Here is a 25,968-nt window from a genome sequence, read left to right as displayed (position 1 = left end):
CACATGGTGCACCCTGGGAAGCTCTGAAGGCTGGCTGCCCTCAGCCCTGACACTTTCACCTGAGGCCCTGCCCATTCCCAGAGCTCATATTCCCCCACCCCCCACCTTGTGCAGGGGCTTGATAAATATGACGGGTGCTCCATCTCTCGGACAAAGTTCAATGCACTATCTGTGATATTTACTTGTTCTCTTATCTGGATGGAGAATGTTGTCAAGCAAGGTACCAAGACTGTTTCAAATTAGGTTCCATTTCTTGCCACTGATCTAAGCAGCCCTTCCTTCTCTATGCATGCCTATGGATCTGTACATTTTAATATTAAAGAATATTATCTATAAATTTTTAGCTTTATTATTGACAATTATATACACATGAACTAAATTTTCATGTAATTCAAGATGATCTCTACTGATCTCAAGGGGAGCAAATGTGTCTAGAATTAGGTCAGGGTATCCCACCAGCAGAGTTCTGTCAACCTCAGCCCAAATGCACTCTGGAATCTGTCACATGACTGTGTAATAATGTCCCACCCAAGAAAACTGTTTGTTAAATTATTGACAAAAAGGAATTACCATAGTCTAGGACACTACACAGGCTTTTTGTCGTATTGAACCACACTGTATCTCGAGATATAAATCCAGAATCGGTAACTCCTAAATAAATTCCTACAAATAAAATCAAATCAAGATTGATGTAGCAATGAAAGGAAAAAGACCATCTGAATGCAGATTTCACAATTAATATCACACTTGTTTTGTAAAAATATCTTTTGGTACAATCATAGAAGGCCAAATTTTATACTCTTCACTCTGGAAGAACACCCACAGACTTCAAAGGATTGACTGCAGGCTTGGAAATGCAGTCTTCTATTGATCATTTCAATAAAGAACCTTCAATGTAACTTATAGATGAATGAGAACTGAGTAAGGACTCTAAGATCTGGCTAAGATATCAGTGTGCGACATCTTGGTTTACAGGGATTCATCAAAACATTGTGTTTGGTTTTGATGCATTTTATTTTGAGACTTATTTGAATATTGGTTCTTAAACCCCAAAATAAAAAATGAAGCTAAGATGAAACTGCCAATTTCTACCTGTTTGTATACAATGTTTGGAAAACCACAAGCAGGTGCAGATGTTGACTTTCTAAATCAATCAGTGCCATATAGTTTTATATGAAACCATAAACAAGACCCATATTTTATTTGAAATGGAGACTAGAACTCATTTTAAGGATCTGTAGACTTTTTAGGAACGTAGACTCAGCTATGATTATTATTTATTGAACACCGTTTGTGCTCAACGCATCTGATCATATCAAAGTCCAGACTTTCAGTGGTGAAGATTTCTTTCTTGATTTTAACTAACCACATCTTGTTTTGAAAGGTTATTGTTGAAAGGCTCAGAAGGGATTTTAATGGGATGAGGTAATCATTCAGCAGAGAGATAAAAAGAGAAGGAAGGGTGTAACTAAAAAGAGTGAAAGATGTATGCATTGAGTTTGTCATGAAACCCTGAGTGCCTGACCCCATAGAAGTCATTTTTACCATTCACTTTCATGGGATTGGGTTTTTCCTCAGCTGAGTTTGACCAGTATCAGTGTTTGAAATGAAAGCTTGGAAGAGCTACAATAGACATATCAGAGGTCTCAGCAGTACTGGGCCGAGCCATACTTGCGCTCTGGGCAGCGGGTGTGCGGCGCATGCGCGGCCCCGTCCCCAGGCGCGTGGCACCACTTACCACTTCAAACAGGCACCCCCCATAGGTTGGCACCCCGGGCGGCTGCCCGGCTAGCCCCCTGCTTAATCCAGCCCTGGGTCTCAGTATGTATTGAAACTCTGTTGTGATTTCATTGAATTTAGTAACTAACAAACTGCAAAAAGATTCAGATGATGTTCTTGCTACCACAAACTCTGAAAAAAATGTGCAAATCTTAATAAAACTGGCTTTTCTTGGCATTCCAGTATATCATCTGACTCTGTAATGCTGTGATATTAATGATCATGGTCATGAGATTTCCATTTTTCCTCATTTCCTGGTTTTTGGACAGAACAGAAAACAGAAATTTTTAAAAAGAAAAAATTGTAAAGAAGTAGTTTTGTTTTAGTTGTGGGAGAAGTTTCAGACTTTGCTACCTTATGAAATAAAAGGTTATTCACCCTACATTAGTGGTGGTTCTTCAAGATGTGTTGTCCATATACATTTCACTTTTTGAACACATGCATCAAGAGCACTCTAGATGGATGCTTTTGGCCAGCAATGTCTGCTGGAGGCCTGTACACTTTGTGATTTTATGGCCTCTGAGTGAGTGAAGAATGGAGCTGCCCCAGCCACCTCAGATCCTTTGCCCCATGGAATCTTGATGTTCACAGACTGAATAGCACAGAGTATGGAGGTGAAGTTGAGGCAGACTGTGGAGTGTTTTTAATCTAATTATGTATATGGGCACATATTGAAAACCCACAGCTACAGTAGGGTAAGCAATTGTTTCTTTATACAGTAGACTTCCGATAATCCGGAACCTATGGGATTTAGGTGATGCCGGATTATCAGATATGCTGGACTATCAGGAGGTACTATAAAATGGTTATATATATACACTGTATACATTATATACTGTATATAAAGTGTTCTTAACCCTTTTTATTGTACATACTGTATACAGTATACTGCAATGTTTTAGTTTTTTAAAGCCTTTTCTACCCTTTTTGCTCAGTTCAGCAGCTGCTGCTGCTGTTACCTTGTGACTCATTTTTTGCTGAAGCTCACTCACTAGGCTCTTGACATTTTGATGCTGGACTATCAGGAGTGCCAGACTATTGGATGCTGGACTATTGGAATTTTACTGTAGATATTCCATTGCTAGTGACTCAGGAGTGATCTAAATTCTAAAAGGTAGGATACAACCTAAATAATGACTGTAGTAGAGCTCTGCCAAAGTCTGCATCAGAGTTCAATGCCTCCATGACAGAACAGGGTTGGGTGAATGTGAACTGATAATCATGTGAACTGATGTCTATGATTGGTCTGTTGCTCAGAGAGGCAACAGAAGTTGCTTGTGCTCTGAGTAGGCTATGACCCTTAATGGTGGGATTACAGAAGCCAACTCATAGCCAGGTTTGATACAGACCAAATTCCAGTTTGAGGGTTTTGGAGCAGAAAAGACATGGTTCTTAACTCTATCTCTATGCTCTATGTATAGTCTGGCCGAGTAACCTAGATCTATCTATGTAGAATAAGAGGCCACTTAATGCATACAGTTTCACCTTACCTTTTTTCAAATATAGTTTTGTAAAGAATATTGGAAGGTGAATAACCTGACTTAAATGGAAATCACAGATCACTGTTGGTAGAATTTTTGGGTGAAGTCCTAATGATGTCTTATCCTTATGAAAAGCTGTACATGATGGCCTGCCATTACAACTTGCAATTCCCCCCCATCCTCTTACTTGATATTACTGCTACCTGGAAATTAGATTTAACAGGAAGATGAAGCAGGGAGCAAGTGGCTGTAAGTTCAGATGGAGATTCCATCAGCCCTGCTAAGACTATATTTACATTCCAGAGAAGGATAGGTTCTTTAAGGGTAGACCCTCATAAGCCACTTTAAGAACCTAGTCATGAAGCGGTGATAGAATTAAACATTTCCATCAACTGGAAGGTGGAGCACTGAAATAGCTGCAAGACAAACTCTTAATAAGCTCACCAATAGTCCTGAACTTTTTAATTCCAGAAGGTAGTCTAAAATCTGAGTCCTGAAAGGTGAAAATTAACCCCGACAGGCCCATTTTATAAATCTTTCACTTAGCAGAACATGATTGCCTTGCAAAATCGTTTATACTATAGAAGAGGTTATTTGGGGCTTCCAACAAACAAGTGCCGATGATGTCAACCACCTAACATCCGTGCCGCAAAATAGTGGATTGGTAGGCAGGATTTGGCTAAAATTCTGAAAATTAGGTTTGACAGTAAAAGTAAGCATATCAGCATTTAGATGGAGAGGTTTTTGAGTACCAAAACTGCTTGGGAACAGTGATTATCTTGACTGAGTCCAGCTTGAGCTTCCTGAAAATTCTTAGTTTTAATGGAATTTGGGAGAATATGTAGAATGGGATCAGAAATTCTTCTGAAATAGATCCCAGGCTATGACCCTCATCTGGAGAAGAAGTGACGATAATTCCTGTTCTCTCTGGTAGCAAAAGGATGAAGAGAACATCATTTATTTCAAATCACATTGTCCTCTGTGGAGTACTTGTGGTTGTCTACACTGTCTGCTGAGGCAATATGTGATCATGTTGTGTGTATTCCTGATAGATGCATTCCCTTGTGGTGATTTCCTAGTAACTGAGGGAGTTCCAAAGTAGTGAAGGTTTTTGATATTGTAACGCGGGAGCCCGTCCTGCTCCCCGCCGTGAATCTGTTTGCCCCCCTTTTGACGTCCCTCTCACCGCTTGTGCTCCTCCGCTCCCCTCCTCCTCGTGCTGCGTGCCTCTCCTCCAGTGCCCTGTGCCTCCTTCCTCCTCTGTTCCCCTCTCCTCTCCTCCTCCGCTCTTTCTCCCGCCTCCGCTCTCTCCTCCTTGTCCGCTCCTTCCTCCTTCACTCGCTCTCCGTCTCCCTCCTCTCCTCCTTGCTCCTCCGTGCTCTCCCCCTTTCCTTCTGCTCCCTCCCCCTTTTGAATTCCCCGCCGGCGTCCGGCCCGGGTGACGCAATGCGCCACGTCACCAGGCTCCGCCCCCGCCGTGCGCGCGTGCCCGGTGACGTCAGCCGTCACGTCGCCGAGGCTCCACCCCCGCCCTACGTTGCTGTCCGGACGTAGCCCCGCCTCCGCCGCGCCGCCCGTTATCCGGGCCGCGGCCAGGGAACAGGCCTCGCAGTGCCGCCGCGCTCCCTGGGTGGCGCCCAGGAGGGACAGCGCGATCGCGGGCTGAGTGCGGGGCGGGCCGCCGGACGGGGTGTGGGGGCGGCGCGCCCCGTCACAGATATAATCAGTGGATCTTGCTCCACAATTGCTAGTTTATATAAAATATTGTCTTTCATGACTTTTATAAGACTCTTGAGGATTGAAAGGAAAAAACAGACCATTCTTGTCAAGTGGTTCTTAATTCCAGGAAATTTATGTGGAGACCTCTTTTGCTGAGAAGTCCATAAACCCTGTATATGTAGTCAACCAGAAGGGCTCTTGATACAAAGATGGAGGCATCCATCACCGGTCTTTGATGGAACAGGAGGGAGACCGGAATCCCACTACAGAAGCTTATTGGGTTCATCCACCATTTTAAATGATGGCAGGACTCGTGGAATGTGTGTGGCATGTCCATTTGATGTTTGTCTGGCTGATATATAGACTTCAATCATCCCTGCATGCATTGCTGGGGAAATCTGGCATGCCACACCATGAAGATTCCGGAAGCCACGTGGTCTAGCAGTCTGAAGCAAGTTCTTACTGATGTCCTGGTATGAGATGGTAACATAGGTCTAGAATGGCTTGGAATCTGATGGTAAATAAGCCACTACTGTTGTGGAGTACAGTCTATGAAATCTATTTTTCTCAGTCAGTATTGATTTGTCTTTGTCTATTCTCAGGCAAAACATACATGAAGTTTGCTGACTGGCATTTGCAATTTGTTGGCATAATTTCCTCTGAATAATCCAGTCATCCAGGCATGGGGACACTAATTTCTAGATTTCTGAGGAAAGTTGTCACTAACACATGACATTCCGTGAAAATTCTGGGTGACGCTGTATGTACTCTAGTTATGGCAACTGTCCACTTGGACCTTGTATATGTTCAGAGGGCTGGGTGAATCGTGATATGAAAATAGGCATCTTGAAGATCAAGAGCAATGTACTAACTGATCTGATCTAGAGATGAGGTAGAGGCAAGAGACACTATTCTGAACTTGAGCTTTTGAATAAAGGGTTTGATTGCCTTGGGACCAGAGTAAACTTTTTTTATAGAAATATAAAAATGAGATTAAAATCCCTTCCCCTGTAGTCTTGAGACATTTCCACAACTGCTGCAAGAGTGAGAAGTGAATGCACCTCTTGAAATTCCATGCTGTCATAAGAAGGATACTTGAATGAGGAAAGGAAAGGTGAGGGAGGAAGGGTAGAGGAAGGTCTGCAACTGGATTGATGCATAAACCCTGCACCAGCAAGGAGCAGTGAAAAAGCAGGTTTAGGTAAAGGGAGCCTTGAAGAGGAGCCTTAAAAAAACAAACCCAATTCAGAAGCTTGAGGTAAACAGACCTCTAATCCTCAGCTCCCACAAAAGAGCATAAGAAAGAGACAAGCTACCTTAGCCTAGGTTCCCTATGAGCACAGAGAGCAAAAGGATCTTGGCTAGACAGAGGAGCTGTTCCTGTAACTCATTTCTGTTAGTTTAGTCTCCTTTGCTTTGTTAACTGGGACAAGAACTTGATACCAAGGCAAAAAGAACCGTTACTTACCTGTAACTGTTGTTCTTCGAGATGTGTTGCTCATGTCCATTCGAACTAGGTGTGCTCACTGCGTGCACCACATCTTCTGGAGCATTTTCCCTAGCGGTACTCGTAGCACCGGCAGGGCACCCCCTGGAATGGTGCCGCCATGGCGGGGCTCCCCCACCTCAGTTCCTTCTTTCTGGATGCTCCGACGAAGGGGAGATGGGGGGGGGGGGCAATCGAATGGACATGAGCAACACATCTCAAAGAACAACTGTTACAGGTAAGTAACCATTCTTTTCTTCTACAAATGGTTGCTCATGTCCATTCGAATTCGGTGACTTCCAAGCCAACCCCACTTCCAGGAGGAGGGGTCAGAGCACTTAGAAAGAGAAGTTTATGAAAGTTGAACAACCCCAAAAAATTTATTCAACTAACCAAATGCAAAAAAACTGTAGAAAAGTGCAATGTGGTACAGATAAAACAAACATTTACAATACGGAGCTGAGGACCGCAGATCCCAACCCTGCGTCCTCTCTAGCCTGCTGTGCCAGCGCATAGTGCACCATAAAGGTATGGAGCGACAGCCACGTGGCCGCCCTGCAGATTTCAGTGATTGGAACATGTGCCCCAAAAGCTACAGAGGACACCTGCGCCCTGGTGAAATGTGCTATAACCCGGGGCGGGACCTCACTGGCCAAGGCATAACACTCCCTGATACACCTTGCGACCCAACTGGACAATCTCTGGGTCGATATGGGGAGCCCTTTCATTCTGTCAGTGACAGCAATAAACAATTGTGTAGATTTGTGAAAGGGTTTAGTCCTATCAATATAAAAAGCTAGCGCACGTCTAGCATCCAGGGAATGGAGTACTTGCTCCTTAAGGGAGGCATGGGGCTTTGGAAAGAAAACTGGAAGGTAAATTTCTTGGGACAAATGGAACGGTGATACCACCTTGGGGAGAAAGGTCGGATGAGGGCGGAGCCTCACATTATTGTCTGAGAACACTAGGTAGGGTGGGTTTACAGTTAACGCCCTCGGCTCAGAGACCCTGTGTGCTGACATAATGGCCACAATGAATGTAACTTTCATAGAGAGGTGCTTCAAAGAACACATGGCCAGCGGCTCAAAGTGGGGGGCCACAAGTCTAGACAAGACGAGGTTAAGGTCCCAAGCGGGGAGAGGGGGTCTAACTGAGGGATACAACTTGTCCAAACCCTTAAGGAACCTTTTGACCACAAGGTCAGAAAACAGAGAGACTCCTGACGAACCAACATGGAAGGCGGAGAGAGATGCCACATGGACTTTGATAGAGGAGGCAGAGAGGCCACCGGATCTAAGCTCAAAAAGGTAGTCCAGAATGGACGGGACAGGTGCACAGGATGGGTGCACTCCCCTTCTGGACACCCAAGACGAGAACCGCCGCCACTTGGCTGAGTATGACCACCTGGTAGATGATTTCCTACTGCTTAGGAGCACCATCTGTACCTCCTGGGAACATTCCCTTTCCGGTTGGGTCAGCCACGGATAAACCAGGCCATCAGGTGGAGAGAGCTGAGATTCGGGTGAACCATGAGGCCCCCGTCCCAAGGCTGGGTCAGGAGATCCTGAACTGTCGGGAGCATTATAAGCTCCTCGCTGAGCATATCCACTAGGATAGGGAACCAGAACTGCCTGGGCCACCGAGGGGCAATCAGGATGACCGTGGACCTGAAGGTCTTGACCCTGGTCAGAACCCTGGAAATTAGGGGAAATGGAGGGAAAGCATAGAGGATGCCCACCGGCCATGGCACAGTCATGGAATCCCCCCTGGAGTGTTCCCCCAGCCCCAACAGGGAGCAGTAACTCCAGCACTTGGTGTTGCGTGCCGAGGCAAACAGGTCTACTAGGGGACAACCCCACCTGTGGAAGACCTGACGAAGGGCCGAATCCTTGAGAGACCATTTGTGGCTCCCAAGGACCTGCTCAGAGCATCGGCCAGCAAGTTTTGCACCCTGCCAGGTACTCTGCCTGCAAAACTATGTTGTGCGCTATGCACAGGTCCCAGAGGCATAGAGCCTCACAGCAGAGGGGAGGCGACCGGGCTCCCCCCTGCCTGTTGAGGTAAAACACAGCTGCCGTGTTGTCCAGGCGGACTAGGACAGAGCGGCGAGAGAGCTTCGACAGGAAAGTCTCGCAGGCTCTCCTGACTGCCCTGAGCTCCCGGACATTTATGTGCAGAGCCCACTCTGCAGGGGACCACAAACCCTGGGTTCTGTGACAGCCAGGTGTGCTCCCCAACCCAGGTCTGAAGCATCTGTGACCAGTGTAAGCGAGGTAGGAGGTGCAGTGAACGGAACCCCGCTGCACACCACCGCCTCCTGGGTCCACCATTGTAAGGAAGCTATTACCTCTGGAGGCACTGTGAAAACCATGTCCCAGAGACCCCTGGACTGGTTGAATGCACTTGCCAACCAGGCTTGAAGAGGCCTGAGCTTCATTCGAGCATACGTGCTGCCATGTGTACCACATACGTACATGCCATCATATGTCCCAGCAGCCTCGAGCAGACCCGGGTGGTCGTGATGGGGAACCAGGTTAACTCGGAGACCAGCTCCACTATGGACAGAAACCTGGTTCTGCGGAAGAGTGCTCTCACCACCCTGGCGTCCAGGAGGGCACAGTGGTGGCCCCCACCTGCCTGGGTCCCCAACACCCTTGTAAGACAGTTTACAGCTGGCCCTTTAAGCAGGGCTAAGGCCCTCCGGCCTGAGTCCACAAAGCAGTTTATAACTGGCCCTTTAAGCAAGGCCGAGTCCACAAAGCAGTTTATCGTTGTAGCGGGGGCACACCCCAGGTAGGGGGACCCGGGCCCACCCTACTCCACCGGGTCCCAGCCCAGGGCCCTGTGAGCGACCAGGTACCGGGTCACTCCCTCGGTGGGGCTATCCAGCCGAAATGCGCCGAGGTTCTCGGGCCAGGAGGGGCGGCTCCCGCTCCTGCCCTGGGCCACTTCCTACCTGGATTCCCGGGCTTCCTTCCCCTGGACTTGCCCAGCTGGCTGCGATCTCCAGGCCGGCGTCCCCTCGGCAGGCAGTCTCCGGGTGGCACCAACTCACCTCCGCCTTCCTTCCGGCCTCTCCCGGAGTCCCTGGCAACCGCTGAGGGAGAGCTCCCTTCTCCAGTCCTTCTCCTTCGGCTGTCTCCCCATACTGAGTCCTGGCCCAGGCTTTTATAGCCCTGCTGCAGCCCGGGCATGCTCGGTAGGGCTGTGGGGGCCCTGTAGGTTCAGTGCGGGGCTGCCTCGCCCCGTCACAGGCACCTAAGAATTTGAGGTGCTGGGAACTTTCCCTTGCAACAAACCCCGGTGCCAGCTTTGTCCACATATTTACTCTGCTGACACCATTATTGGACCTAACCAAGTGAGTTATAAGATCAAGAACACATATTCCTGTTCATCCAGAAATATAATTTATGCCACCATGTGCCTAAAGTGTCCGTCTGCTATGTACATTGGACAAACTTCTCAGACACTTTGCCAAAGAATCAATGCACACAAAACAGACATAAGACTCTCTCACAAAGAGAAAGCAGTTGCCTGCCATTTCAGCCAGACTGCCCATTCCCTCAAAGACCTTAAAACATGCATATTGTTTCAAAGAGACTTGAACTCCAGACTTCAACGAGAAGCTTCAGAATTGTCATTCGTGCTTAAATTTGACACTTTATGTATGGGTTTAAACAAAGACTCTAATCATTTCACCCATTACAAAGATAGCTTCCCCAATTATCACCCCTAATGTCATTACCTCACAGAAACTTCCCCTATTATCACCCCTATGTCATTACCTCACAGAAACTAACCTTCCCCCCTCACCCCCACTCTGTTCTAAAATTTGATTTGTCAATTTCACGTGTTCATTTTTTTTTATTGTATCACTTTGGTATATATGGTTGTGCTGATTTTCTTCCACATATTGATCTGAGGAAGTGGGTTTGGCCATGAAAGCTCATCACCTAGTAAGCCATCTTGTTAGTCTTTAAAGTGCTACATAGTTCTGTCTTTTGTTTTAGTGGGGCTGTAGTGTGAAGACCATTGTAAGCACTTGCTCTTATTGTTGTAGCACTCCCTGGGTGCCAGGTTACTACACTTTAGCAGACTTCATCTCTAACACCTTTTGGAGGCCACTTCCTTGACCCCATGGGGATCTCTGTCTGGATTTTCACCAACCAGCCACATAACTTAAAAGTTCTATCTCCTCTGACAACAAAGGTTCAACCATAAGACCAAATACACCCAGACAAATAATTCTTCTGTCCCTCTTGTGCTATTTTAAAATTTTCTGCTTTTGCGCCTACCCAAAGCCCCTGCAAAATTCCTTCTATGTTGTTTTTTCCCCAGAAGGATTCCACCAATGCCTCATTTTCCCATGGACTTTGCCAGAGTCTATGGACCTCAGAGGTCTTCTTACAAGAACCTCTGAGGTTCTTTCCAGCCTCTCAGAGCAGGAACTCTCATTGCTCCTCTCTCCCCTTAGACTGAGTTCACAGATCTGTTTAAACAGTCCTCTCTCTGATCCCCTGTAGCTGGGATTAAGACCATGTCTACATTATAAAGAGAAGTCGAAAAAATATACGCAAATCACGGTTCACAACTTGCATATCTTTTTCTGCTTTTCTTCTGAAAGAGGCTTTTCCAATATTTGGCCCACCTACAAGGGGCCAAATGCCAGAAAAAAAACCTCTTTCAGAACAGCCCTTGTTCCTCGTAGAATGAGGTTTACAGGGATGCCGAAAAAAACTCATCTGCTTTGTCATCCTACTCAGCAGGGAGACAGCCTTCTTATCACTGGCAAAACTAAGCTTAAAATGCCTTAAGGGGCCAGTCAACCTATGAAACATCAAACAAAAGGTGCAAGAACTACTGGGCCTGGACCTGGGCTGTTGACATAGTGTGAGGTCCTGGGACTACAGATGAAAATCTGAGTTTATTACAAAAAGGCTGAGATCAAATGTCAGACAGCCAATCTACACAACAAAGACCACCAATCAATCTGGTAACACATGGGCAGGACTAAAGAGAGAAAGAAATCCCTGCAATGCACTAGCAAAGGAAATGCACTAGCTGGTGAGTCACTTTGCAACATCACCTCTATTATTTACATGACCCACAAAATTGAAACAAACATTTTCCAGACAGAGGAAAATATTCTGTCTTGATGTTGATAGAGGCTAGTGAGTCACCACTGCAAGTCAAACAGGAGATTTCACTCTGGGAAACTTCTGAGGTTTCCTTGCTGGTTCAGGCTGCTTCTATTGTGGGTCAAATTGACATTGCAATGTTTTCATCTGGGAGCAGGAGTATAAATCCCTTTAGGATCTTGGCATTGTCTGTGTGAGTCCTTAGGAAATGCAAGGCCTTGTGAGTCTTTAGTGTTGAAGACATCTCACCCTTTAAATGGGAAGTTCTTAACTGTAACTTGTACTTGCACATGGGGGGTCAGTGGTGAATGGAACCACAGGACCTCCACATAGCAAGTGAGATCACCTCTCATCTGGGGGCAATTACCTCATCTGAAGTTCAAACAGTGAGATTGGGTGATGAAAGCATAAGATTGGCTGTTGGTATATGCTCCTTTTGAGGTGCATAATGGAAGGGTCTAGCCCTGGATTGGGCAGCTGATTCAAATCTTGTTCAAGGTATTCAGCACAAACCCTCAATATGGCCAGGGATACTTATCAGCATAAGGGGCCTTGGTAAGCCAAGGCAGAAGGCACCATGGAGTGGTGTCTATACCAATGCTTATGGTAATAGGAGTCAGCTCTAGATCCTCTCCTGGTGTGAATTGGCACAAATACCTTGACCTAAATGATCTAGCTAGTGAAGCTAGGTCTCTGCTGCCATCAGAGCTAGAAAGGAAAAAGAATACTCCTCTTTAAGAGGCAGAACAGTACCAGTAGGTATGCTTGGAGCCACCACAGAATGTGTTTTAGTTTGCAGAGGATGCACTGGGTGCCACAGTTGGGACAGTTGCCAGTAGTGGCAGAGTGACTGTACCACTGCTAACAATGGGGAGCCCACTGCTAAGAAGAATTAAATCTTTGGATGCTAAGTAAATCTTTGGTACTGAATATGACCGTGCTTATGATAAGCAAGCTGTCAAGTGCTGAGTAGATACTGCAAAGAGAGTCAATACTGGGGACTTCAGTACCAGAAGTCTTAGCACAGAGCAGTCATTACCAGGTGGTCTCTGCAGTGCCAGAGATGAGGGGTTAGAGATCATGAATGGTGTCTGAGCACTCAGACTCATAGGCCCATAGACTTTCAGGTCAGAAAGGACTATTATGATCATCTAGTCTGACCCCCTGCACAATCCACAGAATCTCCTGGAATAATCCTCTCACCTATATCTCAGATATTGAAGTCTTCAAATGATTTAAAGACCCCAAGATGCAGAGAATCCTCCAGCAGTGATCCGTGCCCCATGCTACAGAGGAAGGTGAAAAACGTCCAGGGCCTCTGCCAATCTACCCCGGAGGAAAATTCCTTCTCAACCCCAGATATGGCGATCAGCTGAACCCTGAGCATGTGGGCAAGACTTACCAGACAGATACCCAGGAAAAGTTCTCTATAGTAACTCCTATCATCCCTCCATTAGCCTATTTACCACTGATAGTGAAAGGTCAATTAGTTACCAAGATCATGTTATCTCATCAAACCATCCCCTTCATAAACCCATCTAGCTAAATCTTGAAGCCAGATAGGTCTTTTGCACCCACTACTTCCCTTGGAAGGCTGTTCCAGAACTTCACTCCTCTAATGGTTAGAAACCTTCATTTAATTTCAAGTCTAAGCTTCCTGATAGCCATCTTATATCCATTTGTTCTTGTGTCCACATTGGTATTGAGCTTAAATAATTCCTTTCCCTCCCTGGTATTTATCCCTCTGATATATTTAAAGAGAGCAATCATGTCTCCCCTCAGCCTTCTTTTGGTTAAGGTAAACAAGCCAAGCTCCTTGAGTCTCCTTTCATAAGACAGGTTTTCCATTCCTCGGATCATCCTAGCGGCCCTTCTTTGTACCTGTTCCAGTTTGAATTCATCCTTCTTAAACATGGGAGACCATAACTGCACACAGTATTCCAAATGAGGTCTCACCAATGCCTTGTATAACGGCACTAACACCTCCTTATCCCTACTGGAAATACCTTGCCTAATGCATCCCAAGAACGTATTAGCCTTTTTCACGGCCATGTCACAATGGCGGCTCATAGTCATCCTATGATCAACCAGGACTCCGAGGTCCTTCTCCTCTTCCGTTACTTCCAACTGATGTGTCCCCAGCTTATAACTAAAATTCTTGTTGTTAATCCCTAACTGCATAACCTTACATTTTTCATTATTAAATTTCATCCTATTGCTATCACTCCAATTTACAAGATCATCCAGATCTTCCTGTATGATATCCCTATCTTTTCTGAATTGGCAATACCTACCAACTTTGTGTCATCTGCAAACTTTATTAGGACACTCCCACTTTTGGTGCCAAGGTCAGTAATAAAAAGATTAAATAAGATTGGTCCCAAAACTGATCCCTGAGGAACTCCGCTAGTAACCTTCCTCCAACCTGACAGTTCACCTTTCAGTATGACCTGCTGTAGTCTCCCCTTTAACCAGTTGCTTATTCACCTCTCAATTATCATATTGATCCCCATCTTTTCGAATTTAACCACTAATTCCCCATGTGGTACAGTATCAAATGCCTTACTAAAATCAAAGTAGATTAGATCCACTGCATTTTCTTTATCTAAAAAATCTGTTACTTTATCAAAAAAGGAGATCAGGTTAGTTCGGCACGATCTACCTTTTGTAAAACCATGTTGTAATTTGTCACAATTGCCATTAACCTTAATGTCCCTAATTACTTCTTCAAAAATTTTTCCAAGACCTTGAATACTACAGATGTCAAACTAACAGGCCTATAGTTACCCGGGTCGCTTTTTTTCCCTTTCTTAAAAATAGGAACTATATTAGCAATTCTCCAGTCAAATGGTACAACCTCTGAGTTTAGAGATTTATTAAAATTTTTTGCTAATGGACTTTCAATTTCATGTGCCAGTTCCTTTAATATTCCTGGATGAAGATTATCTGGGCCCCCCAATTTACTCCCATGAAGCTGTTCAAGTTTGGCATTTACCTCGGATATGGTAATATCTACCTCCATATCCTTATTCCCATTTGTTATGTTACCATTATCCCTAAGCTGTTCATTAGCCTCATTAAAGATTGAAGCAAAGTATTTGTTTAGCTATTGGGCCATGCCTAGATTATCCTTAACCTCCACTCCATCCTCAGTGATTAGCGGTCCCACTTTTTTTTTTTGTTTTTTTTTTCCTATTTATATGTCTATAAAACCTTTTACTATTGATTTTAATTCTCTTTGCAAGGTCCAACTCTACATGACTTTTAGCCTCTCTCACTTTGTCCCTACAAGCTCTAACCTCAATAAGGTAGCTTTCTTTGCTGGTTCCTCCCATCTTCCACTCCTTATATGCTTTCTGTTTTTTCTTAATCACTGATCAAACCCTTTTGTGTCTTGAGCTGTCCTTGGCCTCTGGTGCTCAGGAAGATTCCTGGGCTTTAAAAGTGGAAGGACTCAGAGAAGGAGATCTCAGTCTTCTCTCCCTATACACTCCTTCTTCCCACTGCCATCCAATGTTTTACTAGAGAAAGTAAGTAAGTCTCTAATGTGCTTGTGCTGATGAGGAAGAGATGGCAGGTGCTCAGATGTTTCTGTTCTGGAAAACCAATATGTATGATCAGATCATAGAATCATAGGACTGGAAGGGACCTCAAGAGGTCATCGAGTCCAGCCCCCCGCCCTCAAGGCAAGACCAGATGAAGGATGAACTTATCTCTGCATCAGAAAAAGTTGTAGCTGAGCTTCCCTGATTCTTTGGTTGTTTCTGAACATGAGCCGACATCTCTGCTGTGATGTGCCCTTCCCTTAAACACAAAAGCATCTATGGTGACCATAGTTTAAAGACGCTACAACCTTATAAGGTGGACGTATAGCGCCAACAGACACTGGAGGCCAAAATAATTCATCTTAAAAACCAACAGTGGAATATGCGTAGACAAAGCGAAGAACCACCTCTAATCTGCTATCACTTGTTTCCATGCTTCTTCCTAGATTACTTGATCTACTTGATCTTGCAAAGTCACCTTCCTCCAACTCAGAATGCATTTATTTCTGCAAGTCTTTCAGCCATCTCTCTTCTCATACCTCTCTTCATAATCCTTTCATCTACTCCATATTATGGGTTAAGCAAATGAACTCCATCACAAAGTCTCAGTCAAAACTGCTATGTACGTCAACAGAAGTTTGATTTGAATACCAATGGAGTCAAAGTGAGTAAATTTCAGGATTCAAGCCCATTTTATTAAAAAGAAGCATACTATATAAGAACATAAGAACGGCCGTACTGGGTCAGACCAAAGGTCCATCTAGCCCAGTAGCCTGTCTGCCGACAGTGGCCAACACCAGGTGCCCCAGAGAGGATGGACCGAAGACAATGATCAGCGATTTGTCTCCTGCCATCCTTCTCTAGCCTCTGACAAACAGAGGCCAGGGACACCACTTCTATCCCCTGGCTAATAGCCTTTTATGGACCTAACCTCCATGAAATTATCTAGCTTCTCTTTAAATTCTGTTATAGTCCTAGCCTTCACAGCCTCCTCTGGCAAGGAGTTCCACAGGTTGACTACACGCTGTGTGAAGAAGAACTTTCTTTTATTAGTTCTAAACCTGCTACCCATTAATTTCATTTGGTGTCCTCTAGTTCTTCTATTATGGGAACTAATAAATAACTTTTCTTGATCTGCCCTCTCCACATGATTTTATATACCTCTATCATATTCCCCCTCGTCTCCTTTTTTCTAAACTGAAAAGTCCCAACCTCTCCTCATATGGGACCAGTTCCAAACCCCTAATCATTTTAGTTGCCCTTTTCTGAACCCTTTCCAAGGCCAAAATATCTTTTTTGAGGTGAGGAGACCACATGTGTACACAGTATTCAAGATGTGGGCGTACCATAGTTTTATACAGGGACAGTAAGATATTCTGTGGAGCAGTCTGTCAGAACTGCCAGGCAATTGGGAATATCCCCAACAAAGTAGTGATGCTGAACAGATGGGAATGACTGCTTTCATTAGCAGCCTCTATACTTGCTTCGTAATCACCTAATTACACCTTTCCTCATGGATTAGCTGGACACACAGGACTCACAGATAATTATAGAATCATAGAATACTAGAACTGGAAGGAACCTTGAGAGGTCATCAAGTCTAGTTCCGTGAATTTGAGGTTGTTGGTCCTGTCATAATAATCTCAGATGACTTGTGAGGCTCAGAACATGCAGGCTCAAAGATGACTCAGGCTTAGAACACTCACGCATCTCAAGAAGTGAACTAAGACAATTTAAAAACAATTGCTCCATCATTTTGCTTTTCTGTTTCCCTTCCCTCCTGTCCTGCCTTTATTTTGTTAATTTGGATTCTAAACTCTTTGGATCTTGGAATTTATCATTTTACATATCTATAAAGCACCTTTGGTATCAGTGGTGCTATGTAAATAATAAACAAACCAACCCATTTTGCCCATCTATAAAATGGATTAATATTGGTTTGGCAGTTCCTCCTATGAGGTGACAGATCATATTACACAGAAGCTTTTCTGCTTTTTCTGACAGATATCGCTAAACAATAGTAAGCTACTAAATATTTCTTGTTTGTTTATTATTTTTTAAATTTTATGTTAAGCAAGTTTGTGATGGTTTTTAAACTTTCCAATATTCATTGTCTGCCATTAGATGGCAGTGTTCACTATTATTTGCATCTCAGTCCTAGTCAACCTGAGATATTAAAGCCAATTTCACCATGCTCATTTTCTAAATATGAACAGGTTTGCCAGGACCAATAAGACATTTAATAATAGAAGGCCATACTAAGACAAATCCTGCTAAATTTTCCATCTCCAGCAGGGGTTCACTTCTGGCTTCTTTAATGGAAGCTTTAAAATGTTCATAAATCAACAAAGTTTGCAACACTATCATAATGGGAATTATTTCTCTGAAACCAAATGATGATTAGCATCTGTCTGGATGCATGATGCATTGGGCTGGGGGATAGCATCTCTAATTTATGAAAGGAAGATACAGATGTTTATATAAGCTGGCAATGCAAGAACTTCTATTTGTTTCATAACCTGAGAGAGTAGGTGAATAGTACAAACTGTTTGATTCAATGTACATTATTTTGCACTGGTCTTCAGATTTCTGGTGCATATATTCAAACATACAGATATGCAACTTACCATGCACTGTTTCATTACATATGAGAGCAATTACCGCCACATCATTAGCACAGGGGCATTTTGACACTGTGATATTTATTACATAAGGTATTAGAGCATTAATTTGAGTAGACTGCATTGGTTTGCCAAGACGCCATTGAAGAAGAGGCTCTGTGGAAAAAAAAAGTCTAGAGGTTAAAATTATCCAAAGCATAAATACATTGCATGTTTATTTAACCATTCTTATCACTTTTACATTCCATGGATAAAAAGAAGACAAATATAATTTATTATGAGAGGCTAAGTACACCAAAAAAGAAACAATAGAGAAAGAACGTGCACATGGCCAAGTGCATATGATCGGGCATGTCTACATTACAGACACTAAGGCTGTGTCTAGACTACATGGCTCCATCGATGGAGCCATGTAGATGAGGGTTGTAGGCAAAGGCAAATGAAGCCACGATTTAAATGATCGCGGCTTCATTTAAATTTACATGGCTGCCGTGCTGAGCTGACAAACAGCTGATCAGCTGTTTGTCCACTCAGCGCGCTAGTCTGGACACTCCCCTGCCGACATCAAAGCCCTTTGTCGGCAGCCCCGTTATTCCTCGTGGGATGAGGTTTCCCGGGGCTGCCGACAAAGGGCTTTGATGTCGGCAGGGGAGCGTCCAGACCAGCACGCTGAGCGGACAAACAGCTGATCAGCTGTTTGTCGGCTCAGCGCGGCAGCCATGTAAATTTAAATGAAGCCGCGATCATTTAAATCGCGGCTTCATTTGCCTTTGCCAAAAAAACAAATCTACATGGCTCCGTCGACGGAGCCATGTAGTCTAGACATACCCTAACAGTGGCAGGGCTCTGACACTGAAGCTGTGCTGCTATAGCACAGACACTTGTTACAGTGACAGAAAGTATTTCCCCCATTCCTATGGTAAATACAGTTCCTTCAGCGGAAGGTTGACTGAAGAATTTTTATTCACTTCCCCCGCCCAGTGACACAGATTGGTAATTGTTTAAGTTTTAGAGTGAGGGATAGCTCAGTGGTTTGAGCACTGGCCTGCTAAATCCAGAATTGTGAGCTCAATCCTTGGGGAGGGGCCATTTAGGAATCTGGGGCAAATATGTCAGGGATGGTACTTAGTCCTGCTGTGAGGTCAGGGGACTGGACTCAATGACCTCTCAAGGTCCCTTCCCTTCCAGCTCTATGAGATGGTATATCTCCATATATTATATTAGGTGTAGACCAAGTGTAAAATAAAGGGTGTCACTAAACAACAAAAATATGCTAGGTACAGGTTGCACCTCTATAAACTGGGACACTCTAGTCCAGCAATGTCTGTGGTCCATCAGGCCCCTGGTTATTGTAGGATAACAGAATCCTGGTGCAATGTGGGGGTGGGAGTCTGGCACATGACCCAGCTGGGCTGCCAGGAATCTGGTGTATAGCGCTGATGGGAGTGTGGGGAGGGGATGAGGGGCAGGAGCTGGGAAGCCTGGTACGTTGGGCTGCTGGGGGGACCGAGGTAGCCTAGCAGGACACAAAATTGGGCCAGCAGCAGAGGGGCCAGAAATGACCTCCCCTGTTCTGGCAAAAGCCCTCCTCCCTCCCTGAGGGTGCCAGACCAAAGAGGTCCAACCTGTACATGAAAAACAATATGTAATAAGAAAATACATTTGCATGCAGCTTATGGAAACTGTACAGGCAGTCCCCGACTGCACTTACGAAGGTACGAATGGGGCTTTCTTGCCCCGGAGCTCGCAGGCAGCGGTCCGCCACCTCGAACTCCGGGGCGAGAAAAGCAGCTCCCGGCGCCCCTGGTCTGCTGGGGACCGTCTCCAGCAGACCAGGGGCACCGGGAGCAAAGCCGCAGCCGCGGCAGGTTTGCTCGCAGTGTCCCTGGTCTGCTGGAGACGGTCCCCAGCAGACCAGGGGCACCGCAAGCAAAGCCGCAGCCGTGGCGGGGTCCCGCGCCAGAGCAAAGCCTCAGAGGCGCGGCACCCCGCCGCTGCGGCTTTGCTCCCCCTGTCCCTGGTCTGCTGGGGGGGGGGGCCCAGCTAGTGTGCCCCCCCCCCAGCAGACCAGGCTTTTGTTGTGGACCGTGGGGTAGAGCAGCTGGGGCGCTGCCGGTTGGTCCCGCAGCGCCGCTCTGGGCACTACTGGACCAACCCGGCAGCACCCCAGCAGCTCTGCCCCAGGCGTCCTGATTCAGCCGCTGCTGGTCAGTTTCAGGAGCGGCTGACTTGGGGACACCTGGGGCAGAGCAGCTGGGGTGCTGCTGGGTTGGTCCAGTAGCGCCGAGGAGCGGCGCTACTGGAGCAACCCAGCAGCACCCCAGCTGCTCTGTCCCAGGCATCCCCAAGTCAGCCGCTGCTGAAACTGACCAGCGCTGACTACAGGAAACCCAAGGCACAGTTGCTCTGCCCCGGGCTTCCTGGAATCAGCAGCTGATCAATTTCAGCAGCAGCTGACTTGGGGTTCTTAAGTTGAATCTGTATGTAAGTCAGAACTGGCGGTCAGTTTCAGTAGCGGCTGAATCTGGACGCCAGTTCCGACTTACATACAGATTCAACTTAAGAACAAACCTACAGTCCCTATCTTGTACGTAACCCGGGGACTGCCTGTACATACTGCCACTTAAAATAAAATTACACTCATAAAACAATGTTAAAAGATTACTAAGGTTGCAAAGTCAACATTCAAGAGTTAGGAAATACCATAATTAAGGTTGCCTGTACAACCTTATTTCATCCTCCTGGTGTATATGCAGTATGACAGTCTTAATTACATGCTCATATACTATTTTTTCCCCACATGCTGATCCTGCCTCATTTTCTAGCCAGTCCCAGTTCCCATTTTCTGCACCCCAATTCCTGTCTCCACAAATTCCTTACCAATCAAGCCACAGCTGTTCCATCCAGACTCCTTATGCAATCAGTTTACCCTCCTCCAGTGTAACTCTCAGTTCTAATCTCCATCTCCATGATCTTCACCCAGTCTCTTGCTCCTTGTCTTAGCTACCATCTAGTTAGTCTCATTTCTCTTCCTACATCCCAGCTCCTTCTCAAAACTGTATCCCCTTTCCTCATTCCTCCCTCATTAATTCCTACTTTCTCTACCCCAACTTCCTGTCCAATCTTAGAATGTTCCACTTTAGCCAAATAAATTCACACCTTGATGAAAGATGAACAGCATGGTATGCTTTTGTGACTGTGAAACCAGGTGAACTAGCCAGCCAGTGAGGTTCACCAGGTAGTGATGGAGGCACTTTGACACTTGGCCAAATTTGGGTCGATTTTTCACAGGGACTGGAAAAAGCAAGGGGATTGGCCTGACAAAAAGGCCAAATGTTAAGTCCCTGTTCCAAATCAAGGAGTGATAGATCATTTGATTTTTTTAAAAATTTTGGAAAAAACATATTTTCTTCCCAGCCTTATTTTTAGAAACAGGTCAGCTGTCTTGGCTAGGAAAAAAAATCAGCATGAATCACGGTAAACTTCTGCCCAAAAAGCTGAAGTTTCACACAGTTTTATAAGCAACTGAAAGCAGGAGTTTTTTCCATAGGAAATATGGACAGCACTGCCAGCTCCTCCAATCAACTGATTTGATCAAGGAATTGGTAAGGTACATAGTTTTTCATAAAATTAACTGAAAAAGGAGTATTCGTCATTTTGATGTATCTTTCCACAGAACTTTTTAGATAAACTCTGTCCTGTAGAAATATTGTACAATAACTATGAATATGATTAATAAATTATTTTAGCATTTGTAGCCCAAGACTAGAAGAGATCGATTTTTAAAGATTTTTTTAAAAATTTCCATAATGGTTCCACTATAGAGCAGAGTTAAGGTTATTTGCATGCCTTGGCAGTACATTTCCATATCTTAAAATGTTTAGATTTAAGGGTAATCTTAACTTGGACCAATATTATCTTTAACTCATCTTAACAGTTTTTTGTTCTAAATAATTCTGTGTTTCTGAATGATTCTTACCCCTCAGAACATCCAGTAATGTTCCTTCAGTAGCAAACATATTTAATCCATGATGCATGGTGAATCTTACAAACCATTCCTCTATTGGAGCAATATCTAGTTGAACATGAAGTGAATACAACATTGACAATGGTTAGAGTCTTATAAAAACAAAACAGAAAAATGATTCACACAAAAAGGTTCTTTTTCATATTTCAGTCTCCCTTCATATAGAGGTTTTCCCATTACTTTAATCTATCCAAAGTGAATAACTTCCCTTAATTTTCTTGTCTGTAAAAGAACCAAGCAATTCTGAAGCCCTCATTCAGCCAAAATTCTTACTGAAGTCAATGGAAGATCTCTTAAATAAGTGCTTAATAAAAATTGAGTAACACGCATCAGGATCTGGTCCAAAAATCATTCATTATGTGGTTTCATTTTGCCACATTTCACGTAATAAGGTAACATAATATAGAGAACAAGATGTAGTCTATTTGGATTTTTAAAGAGCTAAAAAGATACTGCCTATCACTGATTCCTAGTCAAAATATTTATCTGCACTGTCTTAGATAGAAACATTGCTGCACACCGTGAAAAAGAACTGAAGGACCACCAACTAGGTAAATGCAAATATGTAGTGTATAATGCGGTGGGGCTATCTAGTATGACATGGGTTTATTTCACATCTTTATTAAGCAAGTGGAAGTGGAAGCAAATCAAATAGTGACATTAACAAGTTTGGAAGGGAGTGTGAATACCAGTCACAACAGAGAACTATCTAGCTATGTTAAAAAGGAAGACATCGCATAAGATTCAGACTGAGAAAATGAAAACCAATACAGAGGAAACAAAACAATGTGAAAGACCGATATGCAAGGCAGGGAATGAACATGGAAAGCACTAATTCCATAAGAAACAGGTGACAGGACAACAAACAGGAATTTCCAAAACAATAAACCAGAGTAAGTTTGATTACAAAAACAAGAAATCTCAAGCAAGGAACAGTCATTGGCAAAGTATATTAAAAGATAAGTGCCTAAAATTGGGTACCTAACGAAGTCTGGCCTGATTTATTAAGAGATATGCAATTCTGAATAAATTTCAATGATAGCTGAAGGTGCTCAACTCAATATCAAAAGACATTAAATTGAAGGTGAAGAAAATCAAAATTATTAGATATGTAGGGAAAGATTAACAAGGCTAACTATTACAGAATGGATAAGAGATTACTGTACAGGGACATGAACTTCTCGTTTATGAGAGAGGCCAAGAACTAAAAGGAATTATATAGGCTAGTACAAAGACGTAAACCTAGTAATAAAGGATGAAATTAAGAATAGGAAAACTTCAGTTGAAGTTGAGGGAAAACATGCAGACAGTGATATATATGCAATTAAAATATAGTTTTTACCTGTATTATATGTAATGTTTCTTCTGGGAATATCAATAGTCCAGGTAGACTGATTCTTTCCCTTTTATTGAAAAATACCAATGGAATATTTTATTTGTCTGATTCTAAATCATATATTTTATTTTTCTCCCCCGCCCCCAATATTTTCAAAGAGCACAAAAACATTGGGTTAAATCCATCTATGATGAAACAGAAGCAATGCAATCACACAAGCTACTGTCAGAGTCTCTCTTTCATGGTATTTGTTCATTACAATGCACACTTTATATCTGGATGTGGATGCTGCATAAAAGTAATTGAAAAAAATAAACAAGATTCCATTCCTTATAGTGAAACCATGGCAGAGCAAGCCTGGGTTCCAGATGCTGAAGCATACATTGCTATGGCTTTACTGCTCCAGTATCCAAGTTAGCAAAAATAAAACTAGGGAGACCAGATAGCAAATGTGAAAAATTGGGATGAGACTGGGGGGAGGGCGGAGGGGAATAATGCACAACTATATATGAAAAATCCCAGAATATCAGGAGTGTCCCTATAAAATCAGGACATCTGGTCACCCTAATTAAAACTAGCTTGAGTAAATCAGCTAAAGCCACAGTCACATCCTTTGACTGTATGGCAGGCTTACCCTGAGCTTACATCAGGGTGAAGTTAATGGTGATACACCAGAAAATATTTAGCTCATATCTGGGAGCTATTTAACTTTTGCTTCCACCTCATTGAATCTTGGTATCACACTAACCCAGTTCTTTCTGATGAAGAATGTAGGATGCAACAGCTCCCTTAAAGTGCATGCTCTTTATCAGTCAGAGATTGCTCAAAAGTGACAACCTGCCCACTGCTTTTTACAGCTAGTGCCTGATGCGGCTGCCTCTGAAGCACCCTCACCCCCGGAACTCAAAATAAAAATTATAGTCTCATGTAAAATTCAAAGATTCTTCCAGTGTGATCATTTAGGTGGTGTGATTTTTTAAAATAATATAATTGTATCAACCCCTACTATGATACAGTTATATAGACAAAGGTAATTTATAGGAGTATAAATAATTTTATTTCCTGTACAGAAATAAAATTATTCCCAGATAAAACACTTTCATACTGGTATAACAGCATCTAACAGTGGGGGGAATTATACCACTTTAACTCGGGGCGAGCTAAATCTGGCCCACCAGACATTTCAATTTGGTCCGCTATAACCCTCCAGTTTGCTAATGGCTCGGTGGGGAGATCAGGCAAGCTGCCTGCCTGCCATGGTCCAACATGTCACTCACAGCAGTTGGCTGCAAAACAAGTGTGTCTTTGCATTCATGACCCTTGGCAGGAGGAGGGCAGTGGGTCTCCATGCGCTGTCCCTGCCCTCAGCACTATCCTCACAAACTTCTGTTGGCTGGAAACTGGCCAATGGGAGCTGCAGAGACAGTGCTTGTGAGTGCAAAAGCCAGAGCCTTAACCTACTACCCCCTCCCAGACAAAGCCTGCACCTAATATCCCCTCCTGCACCCAACCCCCTTCCCCAGGTTACCACCATCCCCTTCCTGCATCCAAACCCCATCTCAGACCCTAGACCCCCTCCTGAACTTCTGCACCAGATTAGAACCCCTCCTGCACCCATAATCTCCTTCCAGACCCTTCACCCCAGTTCTCTGCACAGAGCTCCTTTGTGTACCCAAACTCCATCCAAGAACTTGTATTAATATAGCAGAAAAGTATGGCCTGTGACCACTTACCAATTCTTGGAGTGGCCCCTTTGCAAAAATTATTGCCCACCCCTGCTTTAACTATAATGCGATAAGAGAGACACTCCTTTCCTGAGAGAGTCCTGGTGGCTGGGCATGGTATTATAACCTTTTCCTGATCTTGGCACCCCATGTAGGTTGCTGACCTTGTTGGGCCAAAGTCCCACATTCAAAAGCCCCAACTTTTGGGGCAGCAAAGAATTCATTAAACTGCCTGCCTTCACAGGGGTCTTTAGCCTCATCTCAGGACCCTTTAAATCCAGCCCCCTTCTTGGGCTTCTAAAGGAGCCTAGTTCCCTTAGGCCTTAGGATACTTTGCCAGCTGGGGAACCCAGGCACAATCACCGCTCCAGGTTCCCTCCCAGGGAAACTATCCATAGTAGCCCCACATGGCCTCCTTTACTTAGCTGCAGCTATTTTCCTTTGACCTCTTCTTACTTGGTCTTTTTGTCTTCATCTGTTTCTACAAGGTTAAAGTTCTCAAGTTCTTTCTCTCCAACACTTTTAGTAGATGCATCCAGTCAAGTTTCGTTGGCCAAAAAGGAGCATCTTTTCCCAACCCTCTGTTCCCAGCCAGAAACTGGCCTGTTAAGTCCTGCAGCTCCTTTTATTTGAGCATGCTGGATTCTGACTGGATTCTTCCCTGCAGCTTTAGTAAGCAGGCCTGGAGAATTCCCTTTTGCCTTACTGGGACAGGTTATAGTATGACAACAGGCCCTCCTTCAGGAGGTCACAAAGACCTTTGCATATACCAGTACAGTTACCGTGCAGCAGTACAACTTGTGTGAGTGGATAAGGCCTCAGTTAAAACTCTAGGGATGGCTCGAATAGGCAGCCAGAGCAGGACTAGCACGATTCAGACTCCATCATCAACTCAGGTCTCAAAATGGAAGACATAAGATTATGTCATACTTATTCTGGCTTGTAACCCACTGTTCTGATATGCCGGCACAGCCTGAACAAAGTGTGGGAATAAGGGTGGCATCATAGAATCATAGCAGACCAATCCCAACTAAATCAACCCAGCCAGGGCTTTGTCAAGACGAGACTTAAAACCCTCTAGGGATGGAGATTCCACCACCTCCCTAGGTAGC

The 25,968-nt window shown here is 44.3% G+C and overlaps 1 protein-coding gene across 3 annotated transcripts in view; it reads right to left on the bottom strand.

The window, feature by feature from the left end:
• CATSPERB (catsper channel auxiliary subunit beta) overlaps nucleotides 1–25,968 on the bottom strand; it is a 131,062-nt gene that overhangs the window by 90,591 nt on the left and 14,503 nt on the right. For all 3 annotated transcript variants that reach the window (XM_075926708.1, XM_075926707.1, XM_075926706.1), the window contains exons 5-8: nucleotides 23,139–23,199; nucleotides 21,749–21,844; nucleotides 17,776–17,925; nucleotides 571–663 (exon numbers count right to left, since the gene is read on the bottom strand). In XM_075926708.1, coding sequence (XP_075782823.1) covers nucleotides 571–663; nucleotides 17,776–17,925; nucleotides 21,749–21,844; nucleotides 23,139–23,199 — 400 coding nt within the window. The remainder of the gene's footprint in view (nucleotides 1–570; nucleotides 664–17,775; nucleotides 17,926–21,748; nucleotides 21,845–23,138; nucleotides 23,200–25,968) is intronic.

This window comes from Pelodiscus sinensis, chromosome 4 (genome assembly GCF_049634645.1).
Source record: "Pelodiscus sinensis isolate JC-2024 chromosome 4, ASM4963464v1, whole genome shotgun sequence".
Classification (NCBI taxonomy): Eukaryota; Metazoa; Chordata; order Testudines; family Trionychidae; genus Pelodiscus; species Pelodiscus sinensis.
This window is presented reverse-complemented; position numbering and strand designations above follow the sequence as displayed.